General features: G+C 38.2%; 1 protein-coding gene across 2 annotated transcripts in view; it reads left to right on the top strand.

Annotated features, from left to right (window-relative positions):
• zgc:172282 (leucine-rich repeat and fibronectin type III domain-containing protein 1-like protein) overlaps nucleotides 1-22,193 on the top strand; it is a 295,974-nt gene that overhangs the window by 245,457 nt on the left and 28,324 nt on the right. For both annotated transcript variants that reach the window (XM_047392237.1, XM_047392238.1), the window contains exon 9: nucleotides 17,055-17,701. In XM_047392237.1, the coding sequence (XP_047248193.1) occupies nucleotides 17,055-17,701 (647 nt within the window). The remainder of the gene's footprint in view (nucleotides 1-17,054; nucleotides 17,702-22,193) is intronic.

Here is a 22,193-nt window from a genome sequence, read left to right as displayed (position 1 = left end):
CTCTTATTTTGAAAATCTAGCATGGTTGTCCTGTCAGGGTTAGGGTTATTTCTATTATTTATATAAAACTTACTTGCTATTTTAAAACCATTGTCTATGCTATTATCAGCTTTCAAAAATCATTAGTAGCCATGGAGGGTTGATGAAAGAAATTGCCCTTTAGGGTTAATCACTGTTGTCTGGATGTTGGAACAGCAGTACATGCTGTTTAAGTAGCCCACACAAAATGGCCGCCATGTAGTTGAAATGAAGATGGTCAAAGGGTTAGGGGTCGGGTCAGGTTTAGGCCATAGAACTGAATGAAAATCAATGGAAGTCAATGCAAAGTCCTCCAAAAGATAGTAATCAATGCATGTGTGTGTGGGTGTGTGTCTGTGTGTGTGTGGGTGTGTGTTTGAGTGTGAGACACAGAGAGGCAGAAAGAAAGACAGAATCACATCCAGATATATACTGTAGGAGATACACAGAGCTATAAATAGAACAGTGAGGAATGAATCAGCCAATCAGCAAAGAGCGTCAATGTAACTTGACACCTGCTGTTTCTCACTCACGCAGCACCTCACTCTGTGTCTGCCCCTGGCCTGGTTTTATAACATGGAGGTGCATGCTCCCGAACTACTGGCCACAACTCGGAAACCGTAGGGGCTATCGACGTCATTCTTGGACCGTTTTTATCAGAACGGACAGGGGAACATTAATATTCATCCTTTATTTTTGAAAATATAATAATAAAGACACTAGGTGAAAAGAGAGGGAAAATGGAGAAAAAGCCAAAAATTCCTGAACATGCTCCCGAGCAAAGTTTAATATCTCGGAAACCGTACATGGTATTTGAAAATTTTTTAAACTGTGGGTGACAGCCATCCCTCATCCGCAATCATGGAGATTTTCATAGCTCTATGTCATTCACAGTATAAAATAGTAGGATGGAAAGAAATGGTTTCACTCGTGGATTTCTGGTCAAACTGTCATTTAAAATACATGGGAGAAGGCCTACAGAATTCTTCTGACTCTTGGCGTTCGAGGGGGTTTTGACAGAAAACTATGAGACCTAGAACAATTTTTAAGTTATTGTGTGAAAGCAGAGGCCCGGCCCTACAAACTGACTGAAAATGGTGACTTTAGAGCGACATTTGTGGCTGTGAGGGTGAGTTAAATATAATTTTTCCTGAAAAAAACCTCGCTTTCTACACTCTAGTAACTGCCATCTCCACTGTAGGAGCGGGATTTTGTCGCAAACTTTGTGTTGCTTAGAGTCTAATTTTAGAGAAACCGTAGCAGTGATCAACAAACCGTTTTCACTTCTGAAATGCCGGCGGATTTCTCTACAAATTGAAAGTCAAACTGTGTTTCTACGTGAAAGTATGGCGATACAGTAGAGCCTCAAAAACTGAATTTTGAGGATTCCTTCCTCCCCTGACTCCCTTCATTTCTATGGGATTTTGGGGGGTGGTTTTTCGTTAATTACGTCGCCATGGTAACTCGAAACGCCAATAACAGTAATAGCACCCATCTGGAGACTGACGTTTTGATATATATATTGTGGGGGTGCGCGCTATGGTTCGGGCCGCATTAACGGAGAAGGAATAATAATAAAGAAGAACTGCTCTCCTATGCATTGCTTTCGCAGGCCCCAATAAAGAGTCCAGTTTAGAGGTGAATAGTAATAGGTGCCTCCTATGCATTCCTATGGCAGGCCCCAATAAATAATAATAATAATAATAAAAACATCTTTATTGGTCATTGCACATGTACATTACAACGAAATTTGTCCTCTGCATTTAACCTATCCCTTATAGGGAGCAGTGGGCTGCCATTGTGCGGCGCCCGGGGAGCATTCTGGGGCTAAGGGTCTTGCTCAGGGACCCAGAGTGGCAATCTGTGGGATACAAACCTGGCCCCTTGTGTCCTCTCTGGAACGCACACCTCCTGTTCTAACCACTAGTCCACCACTCCACTTACCGTATTTTCCGCACTATAATGCGCACCGGATTATAAGGCACACCTTCAATGAATGGCCTATTTTAGAACTATTTTCATATATAGGGCGCACCGGATTATAAGGCGCATAGAATAGAAGCTACTGCAGTCAAACGTTTGATTGGGGTTGCGTTACGCATCCACTAGATGGAGCTGTGCTAAAGAGAATGTCAACAAAACAGTCAGATAAGTCAGTCAGTCAAACTTTATTAATACACTACAAACCAGCGTTCTGATAACTCCATTCACTCTCATGGTAAGGTCTCCTCTACATAGAATTCTATTGAATAGAGCCAACCGCACGTTAGGAATGCATTGGAGTCTATGAAGTTGAAGTTGAAATCAAACGTTAGTTAAAACGTGAAAGGGAACTTTTCCCTGATTCAGTAAACACGTAAAAGAAACAGTTTGATGCACTAAATCAAACGTTAGTACATTCACAATATAGTAGCGTTAACTGTTGAATTCTCTCGCTGCTGCTCTATTCCCATGTTCGACTGCGTAGCTGACAGCCTTGAGTTTGAACTCAGCATCGTCTCTTGAAAGGTGCAATTTTGGGGTCGTTATACACACACAAGTGGTGTTGGACTAGGAGTAAACACAGTACAGGTGTTTACCGCTATTACTTCGGCGACACCCCTGACTACGGTAGCCGTAATGCTGCAAGTGGTGCGGCTTTGTAGTTTACCAGTCGTACTGAAACATTTTGACAGAGCGTTGTGTACAACCAGTATGGATCAACCAATTAACCAATTGATCCATATATAAGGCGCTCCGGATTACAAGACGCACTGTCATTTTTTGAGAAAATTAATGGTTTTTAAGTGCGCCTTATAGTGCGGAAAATACGGTACATTATTAACTTGTTTAATAATTGTTATTTTTAACATTTATTTCAAACATTGTTTGTTTATTTGGTTGTTTATTTTGTTATTAAGTGGAGAATATCTAGCATATGTAATTGTATAATAATACACGTAAATGTTCATTGATTTCTTTCATACAATTCTTCAATTGAAGTGCAGATTATTCTTAACTTTGGTTTTAATAAAAATATTAAAACCTGAGAAAAATACAGAAGTCTACTGTTTCATATTTTGATATGTAATAGAGACCTCTTAATGGGAAAGAAAAGGATTCATCATCTAGGGTTTTCTTCGTGGAACTGATTTGTTTAAATAATTTTATAATGCTTTATATCACCACAACCCATTGATAAAGGCTTTGCCCAGCCTGCACTTTCATTGTACAGGTGCATACACGGCCATATGTTATTAAATAAAAATAAATATTGTATTATATTTGCTCCTGCTGTTAATTGGATCTTGGACTTTAGTTCGGTGTGGACATCCAATGCATGTGTGTTTGTGGCTGTGTGTATTATGTGAATTAGGCTGTTTAACTCTTATTGAGAGTCTCTCTGAGTGTGTTAGTGTGATTCTGCGACTGAACCCATTAACTGCATCAACCGTCTAGTATGATTGTGGTTTCAAATGGGTTTGGCTAAAGCATTTCTGCTTGGCCCGGCAGTACTTGTCCTTTTGCAAAGTCATGACACACTCACAGGGGATTCAAAACTCTCTGTCATGGTCAATTATCGATTGCCTTGAAGTCTGGCATTACTCTTCTATGACATCTACTGAACATTTGAGAAATAAAAAATAAACCATACGCCATATGGTGAGTCTAAGAAGTATAATTGAGCATGTTATAATCAAGGTTGTCTTCAGCAAAACCATTAAGTATTACCATATTAGTGTTACAAAACTTTTATGACACAGTAAAATTCCACCATTATTTGTGACTTATTTTTGTGGTTTTAATATGTTTTTTTGTTATTATTATTATTATTAATATCGTTATTATGTTGCACGGTAAATGTATCACAGCAATACAAAAATATCCAAAATAAACAAATTAACTCTGCTGCTTATAATAACAATTTCAATAAAGATTTCTATGAGTAAAGTACACTTGTTTAATACTTAAGAGACATGGAATGATCAAACCTTGAACTCGTTGCAGATTAACATGAAATGAATATAGGTAGAACTCCCCATACAATTTTACAAAATATTAGATATGGATTAGTCAAACTATGATAATCAGTTATTAGACATTTCTAATACATTTTGATGTATGAACTACGGTAAAAAGCCTATTAAAGATCCCAGAAGATTTCTATGTTTTTCTTGAATGTCATCGAGCTTATGAAAACACAGAGGAAACGTGTAAATAAGTGCTAATTCTTTTCAAAAATAGAGGGAATAGTTATACATAAATTGTCTTTTATATATTGATTTAAATACAATACATTTAGATTGTTGTACATGAAGAAATAACTTGTTTAGACTGGGCCATTTGGATTTTTGTTTTCCAGATTAGTTTTAACATCTAAGACAGAAAAAAATGTCTATGGAAAACAACTCATCTGTATTATCTGCAAAAAGTATGTTAAAGAAAGAAGTCTCATTAATGTTTTTATAGATTTAGGCAAAACAGTGGTCCCAAAAGACATCCGTGTGGGACGCTGTATCTTGTGATACATACGTTGTTCCAGCAAAACCATAGAGCAAAGGTTTCTTGAGTAAAATGAGTAAATGGTGTCACTATGTGAGAAATAAGTAAAGGATTAAATTTTTACCAGAACAGAAATAAATCCTTTTAGTTGAAAGGATAAGAGAGATGAGCAGCAATCTTGTTTTTGGTGTCATTTGTCAAACCTTTCCAAAATCTTTTAACTAAACAGCAATGACGTGCGGTGGGGTTCATGACTGGTGAGCCACAGAACCCTCTGGAGTCAGATGTACAGTCAACCTAAACTAGAGGCATATACTTTAATTGTTTTCTTATTTTAATCAATATGATACTGTTCAACAATACAATTGCAAGAAAAACAAAATAGTGTTTTATGTAAGGTCAAATTAGATTTTTTAAAATAATTTCTTCATTTTGGTTGATCTCTCTTTTTTTCTTAAAATTGAAAATTGGGGCGCAGCAGTGGCGCAGGGGAAAAACGTGTGACCTATATTCAAAGGCTTCTGTTCCCAATGCAGCTTGTCATGGGTTCAACTCTTGCCCCAGTCAACCTTAGCTACATGTCTATCCCCTCTCTCTGCCATTTTCCTGTTAACTTTCTGTTGAAAAAAAAATGTTAAAAGATAAATGCCACTAGTGCCACAAAAAATTTAATAAATAAATAAAATTGTTTATGATCTTATCTTTATTTGTATATAAAGTAGTTGGAAGCAGTTTGCATTTTAAAATCTCGATTCTCCCTCACCATCTGGTTCCGGCTGAATAGAGTTGATTCCCTTTTTCCCACTTTGCTTGAAGCAGATCTTTCAGCTCCAGAGTTGGTCTTGCTCTCTCTAAAACCTCCTTTTTCAACTGAAAATCCAGTTTAGAAAAATCCTTAATCCTTTTCCAGTTTTTTCAAGTGAGCTTCCATTTTTAATAAGACCAAATTTAAGTAAGGTTAATAGTAAAGTTACAGGACTTGTCAGTAAAAACACCCCTGCCCTCAGCGTTGTTGAAGAGTACGTAGTTACGTGTTGTTAGCTGTCTGTGCCTATAGGGCCCAGCACTGCCCCCTATCAGTGAGGCACAGTAGTTTTTGCCTCACCCTGTACATGTTCACTGCTCATTGATGGCCAATTAGATTAAATATGTCACACATATTCATGAAATATGTTAGACAGACTGTAAAATGTCAGAATTTTTAGTACATGTGTAATTCAACATATATACATATAGCAGTCCAGACCCTGATCAGAGCTTGAAACTCGGCCTTCAGGACAGAGAACAAAGCCCTTTACAGCACCGCCAGAGCTGACCTGAGGAAGGGCATCAAACAAACCAAGGACTCCTGCTAGAGGAAAATAGAGGGATACCTGACGGACAACAACCCACATAAGATGTGGAGGGGGATTCTAACAAACTACAAAGGCAAACCCCCTCCCACATCCTTCAACAGCAGCAGCACGTTGGGAGAGTTAAACAGGTACTTTGCCTGTTTTGAGACCACCACCACTCTTCAGCCACTTTTTCCCCCTGTTTCCAGCACCCCACCTCTCTTTCTCCAGGAGCATAATGTGAGGAAAAACCTGAGAACAGTGAACCCCAGGAAAGCTGCTGGTCCTGACAGTATCCCAGGGGTGGTGATTAAAGCATATGCAGACCAACTGGCAGGGATCCTCACTAAACGCTTTAACCCATCCCTGACACATGCCACCGTCCCCTCACGCTTAATGGCCTCCACCATCATCCCCATTCCCAAACAAAAACTGGCATATCAACACATCAAAGGCTGCCTCCCCTCCTCTTTTGACCCCAACCAGTTTGTGTACTGGGCAAACCGGTCTACGGAGGACGCCATCACCCTCACACTTCACACAGCGCTGAGCCACCTGGAGTACAAGAAGAGCTATGTGAGGATGCTCTTTGTGGACTACAGCTCAGCATTTAACACCATTGTTCCAGACATCCTCACCACCAAACTACAGGAATTACAGATCCCCCTTCCCAACTGCAACTGGATTAAAAACTTTCTGATTGGCAGCCCACAAGCCATGAGACTCGGCCCCCACCACTCCTCCACAATTTCACTCAGCCCTGGTTCCCCTGAAGGCTGCGTCTTGAACCCTCTACTGTATACCATGTGCACACACTACTGCACTCCAACCCAACCAACCAACTACATTATCAAATATGCGGGTGACACTGGTTGGTCTCATCAGTGACGGAGACGAGACAGCGTACAGGGCTTAGGTTGAGGAACTGTCGTACTGGTGCTCAGGAAACAACCTGACCCTGAATGTCCACAAAACAAAAGAATTGATCATGGACTTCAGGAAAATCAGACAGGACCACAAACCCCGCCTCTTAGACAGAGAACTGGTGGCAACTGTGACCACCTTCAGGTGGTGGGCACCCTCATCTCCACAGACATCTTCTGAAACCAACAATATTAGAGCCCTGTTAAAGAAGGCCCAACAGTGACTCCACTTCCTGCGTGTCCTCAGAAAGAACAACCTGGTCACAAAGCTGCTGCTGACCTTCTATCACTCTTCTGTGGAGAGCCTACTGATGTACTGTCTGGTTGTGTGGCATGCAGGCTCAATAGCTGAGGACAGGAAGACAAAGCAGAGAGTCATAAACACTGCCCAAAAGATCATCGGCTGCCCTCTGCCCAGCCTGGAAAACATTGCCATGTTCTGCTACTACAGGAGAACAAAGGCCATGCCAGGTGACCCTCACACCCTGCCAACTGCTGTTTGAATTATTGCCCTCTGGGAGGCGCTACAGGTCAACAAAATCCCACACCAGCAGACTGATAATCAGCTTTTTCCCTTGGGTCATACACACTGCAAACAAGCACAGATACACAACCAACCCCCACCCCTACAAACAAACTCAATCATAGACATAAGCAAGGAAAGAAAGTTACAAATGATTTAAAACATTTTTTACAAATAAAAAAACTGAAAACGTGTGGTGTGCAAAAGTAAAGCAACCTATTGCCTGATGATTGCTAATGACTAAATAGAGTCCACGTGTGTAATCAGTAAAAATACAGCTGCTCTGTGACGGCCTCAGAGGTTGGTTAAGAGAATATTGGGGAGCAACCAGCATCATGAAGTCCAAGGAACACACCAAACAGATCAGAGATAAAGTTGTGGAGACGTTTAAAGCAGGCTTAGGCTATAAAAAGATTTCCCAAGCTTTGAACATCTCACGGAGCACTGTTCAATCCATCATCCGGAAGTGGAAAGAGTATGGCACAACTGTAAACATACCAAGACAAGGCCGGCCACCTAAACTTACAGGCCGAACAAGGAGAGCACTGATCAGAGATGCAGCCAAGAGGCCCATGGTGACTCTGGACGAACTGCAGAGATCCACAGCTCAGGTGGGGGAATCTGTCCACAGGACAACTATTTGTCGTGCACTGCACAAATCTGGTCTTTATGGAACAGTGGCAAAAAGAAAGCCATTGTTAAAAGAAAACCATAAGAGGTCCCATTTGCAGTTTGCCAGAAGCCATGTTGGGGACACAACAAACATGTGGAAGAAGGAGGATTGGTCAGACGAAACCAAAATTTAGCGTTTTGGCCAAAATGCAAAACGCTATGTGTGGCAGAGAACGAGCACTGCACATCACTCTAAACACACCATCCCCACTGTCAAATATAGTGGTGGCAGCATCATGCTCTGGGGGGGCTTCTCTTAAGCAGGGTCAGGGAAGGTGATAAAAGGTGATGGGAAAATGGATGGAGCCAAATACAGGGCAATTCTGGAAGAAAACCTGATGTAGTCTGAGAAAAGACTTGAGACTGGGGCGGATAAACCCAATCGAGAATCTGTGGCAAGATTTGAAAACTGCTGTTCACAAACGCTCTCCATCTAATCTGAGTGAGCTTGAGCTGTTTTGCAAAGAAGAATGGGCAAAAATTTCAGTCACTGGATGTGCAAAGTTGATAATCATACCCAAAAAGACTTGCAGCTGTAATTGCATTGAATACTTTTGCACAATGCCATTTAAATTTTTTTTATTTGTAAAAACTAAAAAGAAAACATGTCTAATTTTTGTTCCACTTCACAATTGTATACCACTTTGTATTGGTCTTTCACACACAATTCCAAGAAAATATATGTATGTTTGTGGTTGTAATGTTACAATATGTGGAGAGGTTCAAGAGGAATGAATACTTTTACAACCACTGTATATTTTCAGTTGTACATATGTCGCCTTATGCAGTGTATATCACACCTTATCTATCATATCTCTATTTTTAGAGAAAACTTTAAATGTAGTACAATGACAATAAAGACTATTTTATTCTAATTTATTGGCAATATAAAGAGAGACAGCAATGAACACGTACCAACTGCCTGAATCAGTCAATGTGTATGACACAGCGCCATTGGGGGTGAGGCACAGCTATTCACAGCATTGCCTTGCTTTTCTTCAATGTATTTGAATCGGCAATGCATTAATTCATGAATTTTGACCATAACAAATTTGAAACACATTTATAGAACAGACAAGTGGACAAATTCATTTTCTCTAATCATTGCTAGCATTCTACTTCTCATGATGCTAGCAGGTGAGGCACAACCTCCCTTGACTTAGTTAAGTGTAATGACTGAGATGGAGGTTGTTTTATGTATGGGTTTCTTCTTAGTTACATGTTCATGTGTTAGCTCATGTGCAGCTGCCTTTTAGCAAACCCTGGGGGCACTGGATGTTTCCATGTTTATCACCCATTTTCTTTAAAAAAGGAAAGCATCTGCAGCCAGAGAACTACAGGAGGGGATTCACATCAAATTTTTGCTCTCCAAACAATTAAAAGTCAGTGCATTTAGAGTTAATGCTGATTACTGGGAATAAATGTATTTTAACCCTAAAATTGAAACTACACATTCAGTGTAGTTTCTGGGCATCATAATTGATATTCAATACCTACCATGGACCAGTGGTGTGAAAAATCAGTGAATAGACTCTGAGCTAGTCTGAGAAAGGTTAGGACAAGCGATGCATGCCTGGTGATAAATATTCAGTTACAATGCTATTTCTCAGACTCCCTGTGTCAGAGTATGACCTTGTTTGCTCTCAGTCTGTAGATCTCAAAAATTCAGAAGGATCAAAACGATCAATTTACCAAAGAGTTTTATGATTTTATATTTCTTACTGAATATCCCTCAATGCTTAAATTTTTTGCACAAATAAGCACAAATATTTTTCACTTGCATAGGTTTGCAATAACTTAGTTTTCTGTTTAGTACATTGTCGTATATAAAACAAAATTAAATCCAAATTACAAGGAGCCAAAAAGAGTAAAACAAATTAAACAACTAAAAAAGAAATCACTGTAAAGAGGCACAAATAATGTAATACACTACAGAAACTTAGAAAATGACTAATTTTTCTTTCTTCTTATTTCAGAGGATTAGCTCCAAAGCTTTAAAGTTTTTCTTTGACATTTGATGTAAGCATTAAAATAAGCTTAAATTTAGAATTATTTTTCCATGCATTTTTTTTTTACCTTCATTATCATTAACTGCTCTGCTGTCACTGTCAAAGTTAGCCCAGAAGTTCGTTTTGTAACAAAAATTGAAACTCACTCCTATCTCCATGGAAATTTTATTATAATCTGTCACGACTTTTACATAATGTGCTTTGAGTCAGGCTGTTCAGCTCCTGAGGGCACCTTTACACACCTCGTCTTGTATCGTGAGAAACAAAGCAAGTGTTTTCACAACAGCACAACTTTGATGCAAGTTTAATTTGAAAAGTAATTGTCAAAAACGGAAAGAAGCGCAGCAGGCTGCAGATTTTAGATGACACTGGGCTTTTTAGATTTTACCACAAGATGCTACCAGTCCTCATATTTACCTAAAATCCTCCAAAACTTCTCCTCAGTTAGAGATTTAGAAAATCAAAATGTTTCTCATCTGACATTATAGGGAAAACTACCATTTTCTTGGTTTTTATCCATGCCTATGGATGCAAATAGAGATGCTTTTTTATTCCATTTTCACTTTTGAGAATTCCTACCTAAATCTACTATCACATCATTGTGTTGCCTTCTAGAGAGAAATAACGAAGATCTTGTGGTTTGATTGTGATCAGAAAATCAATCCAGGGATTCTTTCACATCAGTTTACAACTACACAAGGTCACACACAGATACACAGAGAGAAAAATACATAAAGCTTTCTGCCAAGGTATACTTCCTGGATTGTGGTTAGGCGCCATCAATATGCTTGGCACTGAGACTGGGCCAGGCAATTCCACGCTGCCCACAGTCTTTTGCAAACACAAACACCAATGCACTCACTGACTTTCCAGCCAGTCTTTTTTACAATGTAAAGCCAGACAGGGTATTGTAAAGCCTGTCTGTCTCCACCGAGAGAGAAAAATAAATTTACGGCATAATCATGAGGAAGATAGTAAAGATTTATTGCTCTTTGAGGAATATGCGAATGAATCAAAAGGGAAATGTAATACTGACATATGGGTGTTTGTCAATTCCCCTAGTTATTCTTTATGTGAGATCCCTCAAAGAAAATTCAGATGAAATGAGTATGAAGGCAAAAGATAGGCACACAGAATGTACTGCTTTACTTAATCATGGTGATTTCTCCAGTGGATTCCACCATTAAAAATGTTCAGTAAAATTAGATCTGAACTATTTATTTTCTGAGACACAGAGGAAGAGGTCAACAAAGGGAGGAATCAGGATGGTTCATTCAAAGACTGCTTGTTGGATTGTGTGCGAGTGTTTGTCAGATCACAGAATAATGAATTCCAGCTCTGTGGGGAAATAGAGCCAATGAGGTGGTTGTTGTGCCATAAGCAGCAGTGCTTGGTTATGACCCTTTATGTATGTTTCATATTTTATCAGAGCAGAAAACCAGAAACTGCTTTAAGCATCTGAAGTCTTAAGGGTTTTTCTGTTTTAATGAATGTAATTAAATCAGTTGTTTGGTGTAATGTAGCGGCAAATAGACAGGTTAAGACTTGCATATCTTTACTTGGATTAAGGGAGGTACAACCACATGGTTAAAGTAAGATAAAAAAATATTTTTAAGGAGTCAATTGGAAAAAAAAGAAACAAAAAAGTAAGTGAAGTATGTAAATGCAAGTAAAAAATTAGTTGCATGGTAAAACATAATTCATAAAATATCATAGCAAAAACATGCCACTAAAAGCTAGCTTATCTTTCCTAGTTGAAAATTATTTAGCCAAAGCAGCAAACCTTCTATTCAAACTGAACATTACAAAAAATAGAGTGAAGGTGTTTAAGTAGTTTTTAACAATACATTGCTAATGTAGAATTGAACCATGCTCAATATTCTGTTCCTGTTGTTCTCTGTTTCTGTATGGACCGTATATTGTGCCCAAAATAAATAATAAAGTAAGTAATATGTGATAAAGGTTTAGCCAGTATGTAGCCTAGGATTAATGTTTGCTCTATAGCAAATAAAGGTTTGCCAGCAGAAAACAAGATATTGAGATAGTTCAAAGTAAGAGATTATATCAATATTGAAGCAACTGGCAATGTAAAATCATTTACATAAAAAGATGAATGGTTAAACTTTTCAAAATAAACCCAAGTACCACTGAATTACTGTTTAGCTTTGCAAAATGTAACATGTGCAAAGTCCAAACTTGGTTCTAAACCCAAAGGAGCATCACTTAGTACTATGTTGCAAGATATGACATTAGTTTCAGCCTAGCCTTATTAGAGCATTGTTAATTCTTATCATTAACTTGTTCGAATGCATGCTGTTTTGTGTGAAATTTATATACAGTATTTCATAAAAGTGTGTACATCCTCCCATTTTTGTAAATATTAGATCATTTCATGAGACAATACTGAAGATATGAAACTTTGATACAATATAAAGTAGTCAGTGTACAGTTAGTATGACAGTGTATATTTGCTGTCCCCTCAAAATAACTCAACCTAAGGCCTTTAATGTCTAAACCACTGGGAACCAATATAAGTACACCCCTAAGTGAAAATGTCCAAATTATGCCCAAAGAATCAATATTTTATTTCTAGCATATTTCCAGCATATTAGAGGCATTGGGCTCCTTCACCTTTTGTTAGAGGATGCCTCACAGATATATAGCATGGGTGTCAAACTTCTATATTTGAAGGCCAATGTCCTGCAATTTCTGGATGTGTCCAAATAACCTACTATTGTTATTCAGGTGCGTTGAGGCAGAGTAACATCTAACAGTTGCAGGACGCTGGCCCTTGAGTACTGGAGTTTGACACCTGTGCTACAGATCTGCTCTATAGGGTTTTGGTCTAGAGACATGCTTGGCCAGTCCAGCACCTTTATCCTAATTTCTTTAGCAAGACAGTGGTTGTCTTGGAGTTGTGTTCCGGGTCATTATCATGTTAAAATACTGCCCTGCGGCCCATTTTCTGAAAAGAGTGGATCACACTCTGCCTTAGTATGTCATAGTACATGTTGGCATTCATGGTTCCCTCAATGAACTCTAGCTTCCCATAGCCGGCAGCATTCATGCAGCCCCAGACCATGACACAATCCCACAACCATGCTTAACTGTTGTCAAGACACACTTTTTTTTTGTACACCTCACCTGGTTACCCCCAAACACACGTGACACCATCTAAACCAAATAAGTGTATCTTGCTCTCATCGGACCACAGGGCATGGTTCCAGTAATCCATGTCCTAGTCTGCTTGTCTTCAGCAAACTGTTTGCGGGCTTTTGTGTGCATCATCTTTAGAAGAGGATTTCTTCGGGGACCACAGTCATGCAGACAAATTTGATTCAGTGTGTGATGTATGGTCTGAAAACTGACAGGCTGACCCCCCACCCCTCCAACCTCTGCAGCAATGCTGGCAGCAGTCATACATCTACTTTTAAAAGCCAACTTCTGGATTTGATGCTAAGCACGTGCACTCAACTTCTTTTGTCAACCATGGCAGGGCCTGTTTTAAGTAGTACCTGTCCTGTTAAACCGCTGTATGGCATTGGCAACCGTGCCGCAGCTCAGTTTCAGGGTGTTGGCAATATTCTAATAGCAAACGCCAACTTTGTGTAGAGCAACAATTCTTTTTTTTTAGATCCTCAGAGAGTTCTTTGCCATGAAGTGCCATGTTGAACTTCCAGTGACCAGTATGAGAAAGTGTGACGCAGGTAACACACCTGCTCCCTGAGACCTTGGAACTCTAACAAGTCAGGTGGCAGTCAAGAGGGAAAATGGGTAATTAGGGACAATATAAACATTTTCACTTAGGGGTGTATTCACTTTTGTTGTCATTAGTTTGGACACTAATGGCTGTATGCTGAGTTATTTTTAGGGAACAGAAAATTGACACTGTTATACAAGCTGTACACCAACTACTTTAAGTGTCATCTTCAGTGTTGCTCCTTGAAAAGATATAATAAAATATTTACAAAAGGGCATCAGAGGCATGTAATCACTTTTATGAGATACTATATTGTCTCTGTTGGACAAAAACCTTATATCCCCATTTTTATTCATTTTTGATTTCTTGTAATCAACTTTATTGATCTCTCTTCACATCTGTCTGTAGTTTCATTAGTAAATATCACTTGTGAAACAAAAACAGGATGAACAGAATTGTTATTTAGAAGACAGATCTTTCTTTTCGTTTCTTGAAACGTTTTTGTCCGACATCAATGATATAGCACTTTAGGCTTATTAGGCTTATTAGAGATAATAATGGTCATATTAAACATATTAAACATCATATATCAGACCATTTTGAACTGGACTTTGTTGTGATTGATGTGCTTTTGGAAATATGTAATTGCCAAAATATACTCTGTCAAAAAAAAAGTTAAAGGAACACTTTTAATTGGAAACAAAATATGCTGCATATTCATACTGATATGGAATGAGTAACATGTTTGGAATAAAAAGATGCCACATCATTGGATAAAAATAAAACTTATCACCTGAAACTGTAAGACTTATGCGAGTAGCTAGTCCAGTGTGCTAAAATGTCATTGCAGCAACTCAAAATGGTACTTGGTAGTTTTTTTGGCCTCCACATGTATGCCTGACAATGTCAGGACATGCTCCTTATGAGATGATGGATGGTGTTCTGGGGTATCTTTTCCCAGATTCTGACCAGGGCATCACTGAGTTCCTGGACAGTGTGAGGTGCAATGTAGTGGCGTTGGACAGACGTACACATTATGTCCCAGGGTGTGGATGGAGGCCAGTCAGAGGTATCAATTTCATCTTCCAGGAACTGCCTGCTTACTCTTGCCACATGAGGCTGGGCATTATCATTCATCAGGACAAACCCAGGACCCTCTGAACCAGGAGAAGGTTCTAACAATGGGTTGCAGGATTTCATCCTGATATCACATGGCAGTCAGGGTCCCATTGTTTAACCTGTACTGGTCTGTGTGACCAAACCGATCATGCAGAACAATGTTCCAAGCAGCATAATGTTTACTGCAGCTGCTCCAGATCCTTTTACGTCTGGCACATGAGCTCAGAGTGAACCTGCTCTCATCTGTGAAAAGAGCAGACACTGCAAACCTTCGAGCAATCACAGGTATTGATGTCCCATCCTGGTGGAGTTGGACTACCTGTGCAACCTCTGTATGATCCAGGTATGGCCTCATGCTACCAGTGGTGACACTGACTCTGGTCAAAGGCAAAACTACAACAAAGCAGTCAAAAACTCAGGAACGAATAAATGTATGTGGCCTCCACCTGCAGATCATTCCTGATTTTGGGGTTGTCTCGTTGCCCCGTTAGTACACCTGTTGCTAAAACAGTCTCATTAGAATCAGAAATTTTTTAGACACTGAATTTATACAGTGAATTTTTATGCTGTGCAATTATGTATGTGATTTCTTTTTTCCTCAAAATTTGCCAGCAAAAATTTCACCTGCAAGAATTTGCCTGAAAAAATTGAAATGCAGATATTTGTCTGAAAAAATTAAACTGCCGAAATTTGCCTGCAAATATTCCCCTGCAAATCTGTTGACCTTGTGGTGACTCATGGTGAATTTGTGCAAATCTGTTGACCTTGTGGTGACTCATGGTGAATTTGTGCAAATCTGTTGACCTTGTGGTGACTCATGGTGAATTTTTGCAGGCGAATTTCTACAGTTGGTGTTTTGTAGGCGAATTTCTGCATTTGAATTTTTTCAGGCAAATTCTTGCAGGTGAAAGTTTTTCTGGCAAATTCTAAGTACACAAAAAAATTACATACATAACTGATCAGGATAAAAATGTAATGTCTAAAAAATGTCTGATTCTAATGAGACTATTTTACTTCCATAGATTAACAGATCAATTCCAGATGTTTAAATTACTTGATTTCATACTCTGGTTAAAAAGTTTTACTTTAAATTTTGTTAGCAGCTTATATATTTGTGAGGAAATTTGCAACAAGGCTTAACCCCTTTTAAAGTTTCAGTTTTTAAGGGCTTGAGAGCTACTGGTTCAGATGCCATAACATTAAAGCTAACTGTTCATTTTGTAGGTGTCCTTCCTGCTACCAAAAAGCTATGAATCATCAAAGCATAAAGAAGCACTAAATATAGTTGTGCTCTGGTGTCTGGTAACAGGACATCACCAAGATGTTCTCTAGGTGCTATGGATTGTTTCAGGTTGTATGGGGTTTGTATCCCACAGAAACCTCATCAAGTTTCATCCGGGGTGTTTGGAGGTTATTTTTAAGCCATTACTAAGCAGCACTTGCAGACCCTATAACTGCCATGTGAGGTAATTTCATGGGTTTTCCTGTTATTTAGTTAGATGGCAAGTGCCAAAGGAACATCATCGCAAATGCTAAACTCTAGGCTTTTCCGGCAGTACATTTCATTATAACAAAATGGTAATTAGTACTTGTGAAGGGTTAAAATTCTAGGCTTGATCATGGTAAAATGGGTGTTTGTTTATTTAAAACAAACTCTGCTGTTATGATGTTACATCCATCACAATGAAAATCGGAATTCATTTAGTTGTATGGAAATGTGGCTCTTATCAGACAGGTTGAAAGTTTGTTCAATTCTGTTTGAGTTTAACATGCTAGAAACTGACAAGCCTTATAAAGACAAAAGTCTCCAACAAATTGGGCATTATTTTTTAAATGACATAATTTCCATTGCCAACCTTAACTCGCACAGCTGCTTGGACATCTCAATTAATGACAACATGTTTCATGGTGATGATTGTGTGGGTCAGATGCTGCATCTTTGTTGGTAATTGTAAATTGAAATATATACATTTTCCCTATGAATTGTTTGACATGTTGTCTTTTCAGTATTAAATACATTGATTTTTTAAAAATAAATCCTTAATACCAACATAAATAGTCGTTTCTTCATTGAGAATTTTACACAATTGTCTGATTTCTTTTAAATAAATACTTATCTTTTTTCCTGCTTTGTTGAATATGGGCTAAACAAATGGTGGATACCTCATACAAACCATTTATTTGTACATAGACTGTTTAAGTTTTCCACTTTATGTACTTTGCCTATGCAAGAATCATCTCACTGACATTGTCTTCTGTCTTTGTATTCTGCAGGATGATTCCATCCACCACCAATGATTTTGTTGTCCGGGACCTTGCTGCCGGACGCAGCTACGATCTCTGTGTACTGGCTGTATTTGATGACATCATCACATCACTGACTGCAACACGTCCTTTGGGCTGCCTCTCATTCACTACAGACACTGAGTTCAGCCAGTGTCAAGCACTGCATAGTCATTTCTTGGGTGGCACAATGATCATTATCATTGGAGGGATTATAGTTGCATCTGTGCTCGTTTTCATAATTATTTTAATGATCCGATACAAGGTTTACAGTCATCAAGGCACTGGCCATGGAAAAGCAACCATAGCAGCAACAGCGCCAAGGCCACAGAGCAACGGACAAGGAGGCAGCCAGGTCCAAGTGCTCCCTCACTCTGCCTCAAAGATGACAGACAGTCAGGATGAACAGGTGTTGTTGCCATCTAGGGCTATGTCACCTAACAACACTACAAAAGACACAGTGGCATTGGTTGAGGAGGAGAGCAGTGGACAGTGCATCATGGCAAAGACAGACTCCTTGGCTAATGAGGAGTTGCTCTCACCAACCAAGACCCGCTTCTCTTCCAGGGTTTCCATTGAGATGAAAATCAGACCGCCATCTGTCACCAAAGACCCCTCATCTCCTAAGGAACTAGCAGGTAGTAAAATCATAGAAAGGCAGAAAGAGAGAAATAAATAGATATAGAGCAAAGCATAAAAGAAAGTGCTATAGAGGAGGAAAAGAAAAAGATAATAAGAAGTTGAAAGGGTATTTGTGGATGAAAAAATACAAAGAAGGGATACAAATAACATCAAACAGAAATAGATGTGGGAAAACAAACTGACAATGTGGAATTCAGAGTGAAAATGAGCAAGATGATAACAGAGAGAAACAATGAGAAACTGGGTGAGTGTGAATGAGAGAATCGAAATGACAGCCACCACCATTGTGCATGTATTAAAAGAGACTGAAGGTGAAACAACCTTTTGTCTTTAGGGCTAATGTTGGATGTTAAGTCCTAGTGAACTCATTCTCTTTGAACATTCACTCTGTGCAAGAAAGATTGTTTAACTAAAAGTTTATAGTAAATCGCATTCAAGAAAAAAATATTTTCCAAGCTTTGTCATCCTGTTTTCCTAACTAGACCCACAGGGAAAAAAGAGGATCCTATAGATCATAAGCTGTCACGTCAAAGACATTGTTGAATTTATTTGATTTACTCAGGTTACTTGTATGTGATAACATGTTGTTCTTGCCACAAACAGCGCTTGGCAGTTTTGTTAGACCATTGTAAGACTGTAGTCAGATGAAGTAGAAATAGCTGAGATGGTGTTGGAAGAAAGATGAACAAACACTGTGTGATTTTTCAAAGAAATATCAGGCAGAATGGAGTGTTGAAGTCAACCCGCCATCGTAACACCTCTAAGCCACCAAACAAGATAATGACAGCAATGTAACAGTTGCCTACACTCACTGGTCCCTTTATTAGGTACAACTGTTCAATTGCTTGGAAACACAAATAGCAAATAAGCCTTCACATGGCAGGAAATATTGCATCAGAATATGGTAAAGACAATTTGTTGAAGTTGAAATCATATATCAGAATAGGAAGAAATTGGTTTTAATTGACATTAAATGTGGAATGGTTGTTAGTGCCACAGATGGCAGTGTCTGAGTATTTCAGAAAATGCTGATCCACTGGGATTTACATGTTTAATCTATCAGGACAGAATGGTCTGAAAAAGGGAAAGTATCCAGTTAGCCACAATTGTTTGGACCAAAGGTCTTTGTCACTGTAAAATATCAGAAAATAATGGGAAGACTGGTTTAAGATGATACAAAAGAAATAGCAGTTAAATAATCATCCATTTAAACAGATTAATCCTAGAAGCAGATGAGCTACAAGAGCAGAAGACCGCACTAGGTGCCACTCCTGTCAGCTAAGAAAAGGGAACTGTAGCTAGAATTCACACACACTCACCAAAACTGGACAAGAATAACACTGGAAGGTCTCTGAGTCTCTCATTATTGATGCTGGCTGTGTTCATCCCCAAAGTCACAAGATATCAATCCAATAAAGCATCTTTGAAATCTGGTGGAACAGAAGATTTGCATCATAGACATGGAACCAACAACTCTGCATCAACTATGAGATGTTATCATCTGAATATAGACTAGGAACTTCGAGGAATGTTTTCTGACACATAGCTGAATCTGTGCCATCAAGAATCTAAAGTTCTGAAGGCAAAGTGTACAAGCAGGGTGTCCATAAAGTGTCCATAAAGTGTCCAGTGAATGTACATAATGTCAGATTTTTCAGCTCAATGTTGGGATTGCAGACCTTCAAAGAGACCAGCCTAATGTAAAACATAAAGATTATAACACAGGGACACAGCACAGTGTGTTTTTAATGCTTATCATTAATTGCCATTTACAGATGTTGGAGGGGTTGAGTTAAAGGGGTTGACTTCAGCAACAATAGTTGCATTGGTCAGTAGCCAACTCCAATGTGGGTTGTTATATAAATACACAATTAGAGGTAAATTTTTTGATGCACCTAACAAACCTGAGATGTATTAGCCTTTAGAGTGGGGTATGTTTAACCCACATTATATAAAATTATCCTGTTTGAGTTCTAATTCATGCCACCTTCATTGATAAAAGTTCACATCTGTGCAGAATGTGGCCATCTTGATTGGTGATTTTAAATAATTAGAAAGGGTGTTGTTATTGGGACTAGAAAATATAACAATATTGTCCCTTTATTGTCCCTCAGTGGGGAAATTTAAGAATGAAACATATCACAGAACTGTTTTCTTATAGAGCCTATTGGTTAAGTGAGTGTTCCTCAAATGCCCATTAAAATAAAATAAAAAATATAGAAAGATATAAAAAGAATATAATTTCTCATGAAGATTTTATCTTCAGACATTTTCAGAAAGGCTATCTAAAACTATTTCAAACTTAATTTTTTTGAAACACAGTAAGCTGTTGAGAGATCCACAATTTATATGAAACATATCTAAATGGCTGTATGTGCTCAAATTTCGGCAAAAATTCTGCTGAAGCTTTCAGTGTTGTTCTTGGCTCTCTTCTAAACGAAAACACTCTTCAGTTTAGGTGTAATTATATGTAAATTGTCAGCACAACTAAATTGCACATATTGCGACTATTAAAGAATAGTTTCCATAGCTTCAAGCTTTTGAGATGGATCCTATAAGGATCACGGTCATGCAGATTTCATGAGAATCCAGTTGACTCTCGAAACAAAAACCTTAGCAACTTTGTCTACTGAAGATTTCGATGGAGTTAACTTAAACATGTCCATATAACCAGTTCAGGGATCATTTATGGCACTATAACATTTACATTGTCTAAAGAAGCAGATAAAATGAGTAAACCTCAATTTGAAAGTCACAGATGCAAAGTAAATTGTTAGCAGTGTCTAACTGTCGTAAAGCTACATAAATTACCATATTTACCATTGTAGTACAACACCATGGCCTTTAGGATACTAATTATAGTTGTTTGACAATCCTTTCCAATCGCTGCTTAATTCTCCTTTTCATAATGCAATACAAAATAGTCAACAAAAGCCAGATCTGGACTGCAGACAGGTCAAGTACACACACTCAATGATGCCACAATTATGCAACTCCTGCAAAAAAGAGGTCTGCCATTGTCCTGCTAAAATAATTTCATGTCTTTCATCATGAATGGATCAACACAAGTTAAATCAAAATCAAGCAACCAAGAGCTGGCCACAGCAGTTTGTTCTATTTGATGTTGTTAAAAGCTTTAAGCATTTAGAAGTTGCTCTATTTATGCCTTCATACCTACTACCAGTTAATCTGCTGGCTATAGCATTTCAGAATTATGTTACTTCTATCAATTTTTCAAGTCTGTCTTAGTCAAATCTTAAATTTTCTTCAATTGTGCTGATAAATTACTAGTATATAAATTCCGCTTTTTAGGGCCAGTGTTAAGAGTGTCCCTGGCCTCATTTAATTTAGATAGTCTAAATAGAACAGATTTGAAATTACATTGATATGGATTTTTTGGATATTTAAAATTCTTTTGTAAACGTCCAGATTTGGGTTGCCTTAGAAAATGTGCAACTTCTCTGGAAACCAGATACAGTTCCATAAGACAGTAGCTGTCATTTTTCTTTTTTTTTTTTTACTGTTTATTTTATATTGTGAAAATGGAAACAACAAGTGCCAACCAAGAAAACCTTCAGTTAATCATGCAGCATTTTTTGTCAAAGTTTGGATCTACTTATTTAGTATTGAAAACCTGGGACAAAAAAGTTGACCAGAAAAATATATGTGAAATCACAACAACAAAATTTGGACAGTGGTAATATGATGGATGATAACAATATGTCTTTCTGGCACTAAATGCACTGTTACTAAAAACTAATTACTGAAGATGGTTTAGCTATTGTAAATGACAAAACTAAGAACAACGCCAATTAATTACTAGTTAATTTTCAACATCAAATCATTTGGAGGTCAATTTTAAGAAATCAGCTATTTACTAATGTATTATGAAGATTCATTACACACATATTGATATAGTTCATAGGTTTATTTTTGTTCATTTTGATGATGATGGCTAACAGTAGTGAAAACCAAAATTCAGTGTCTCAGAGTATTATAAAATCAGATAAGATCAATAAAAATATGTTTTTAATCGAGACATGTCTTTTGGCCGTGTTACAGCCTACAAATAATTTGGGAAGGCTGGAATTGCAGTTGCAGCCTTAAAATTGCTTAACAGTCATGGACAACCTCCACAAGAAGAGTAAGACCCAAAAGGTCATTGCAAAAGCAGCTGGGTGTTCACAGAGTGCAGTACTCAAGCATATTAATGTAAAGTTGAGTGGAGAGAAAAAACTGTGGCAGAAAAAAGCGCAACTGGCAATAGGGATAACCACAGCTTTAAGAGAATTGTGACGCAAAGCCTATTTAAGAATTTGGAGATTCACAAGTGGCTGAATTACAACACACAGTCCTGTCCAGGTATTAGACTACAGCTGTTGCATTTCTTGTGTTAAGCCACTCCTGAACCAGAGACAACATCCGAAGTGTCTAGTTAGGCCTAAGAAAAAAATACTGTGATGTTGCTCAGTGCTCTAGTTTTCCTTA

Source organism: Girardinichthys multiradiatus, chromosome 18 (assembly GCF_021462225.1).
Source record: "Girardinichthys multiradiatus isolate DD_20200921_A chromosome 18, DD_fGirMul_XY1, whole genome shotgun sequence".
Classification (NCBI taxonomy): domain Eukaryota; kingdom Metazoa; phylum Chordata; class Actinopteri; order Cyprinodontiformes; family Goodeidae; genus Girardinichthys; species Girardinichthys multiradiatus.
This window is presented reverse-complemented; position numbering and strand designations above follow the sequence as displayed.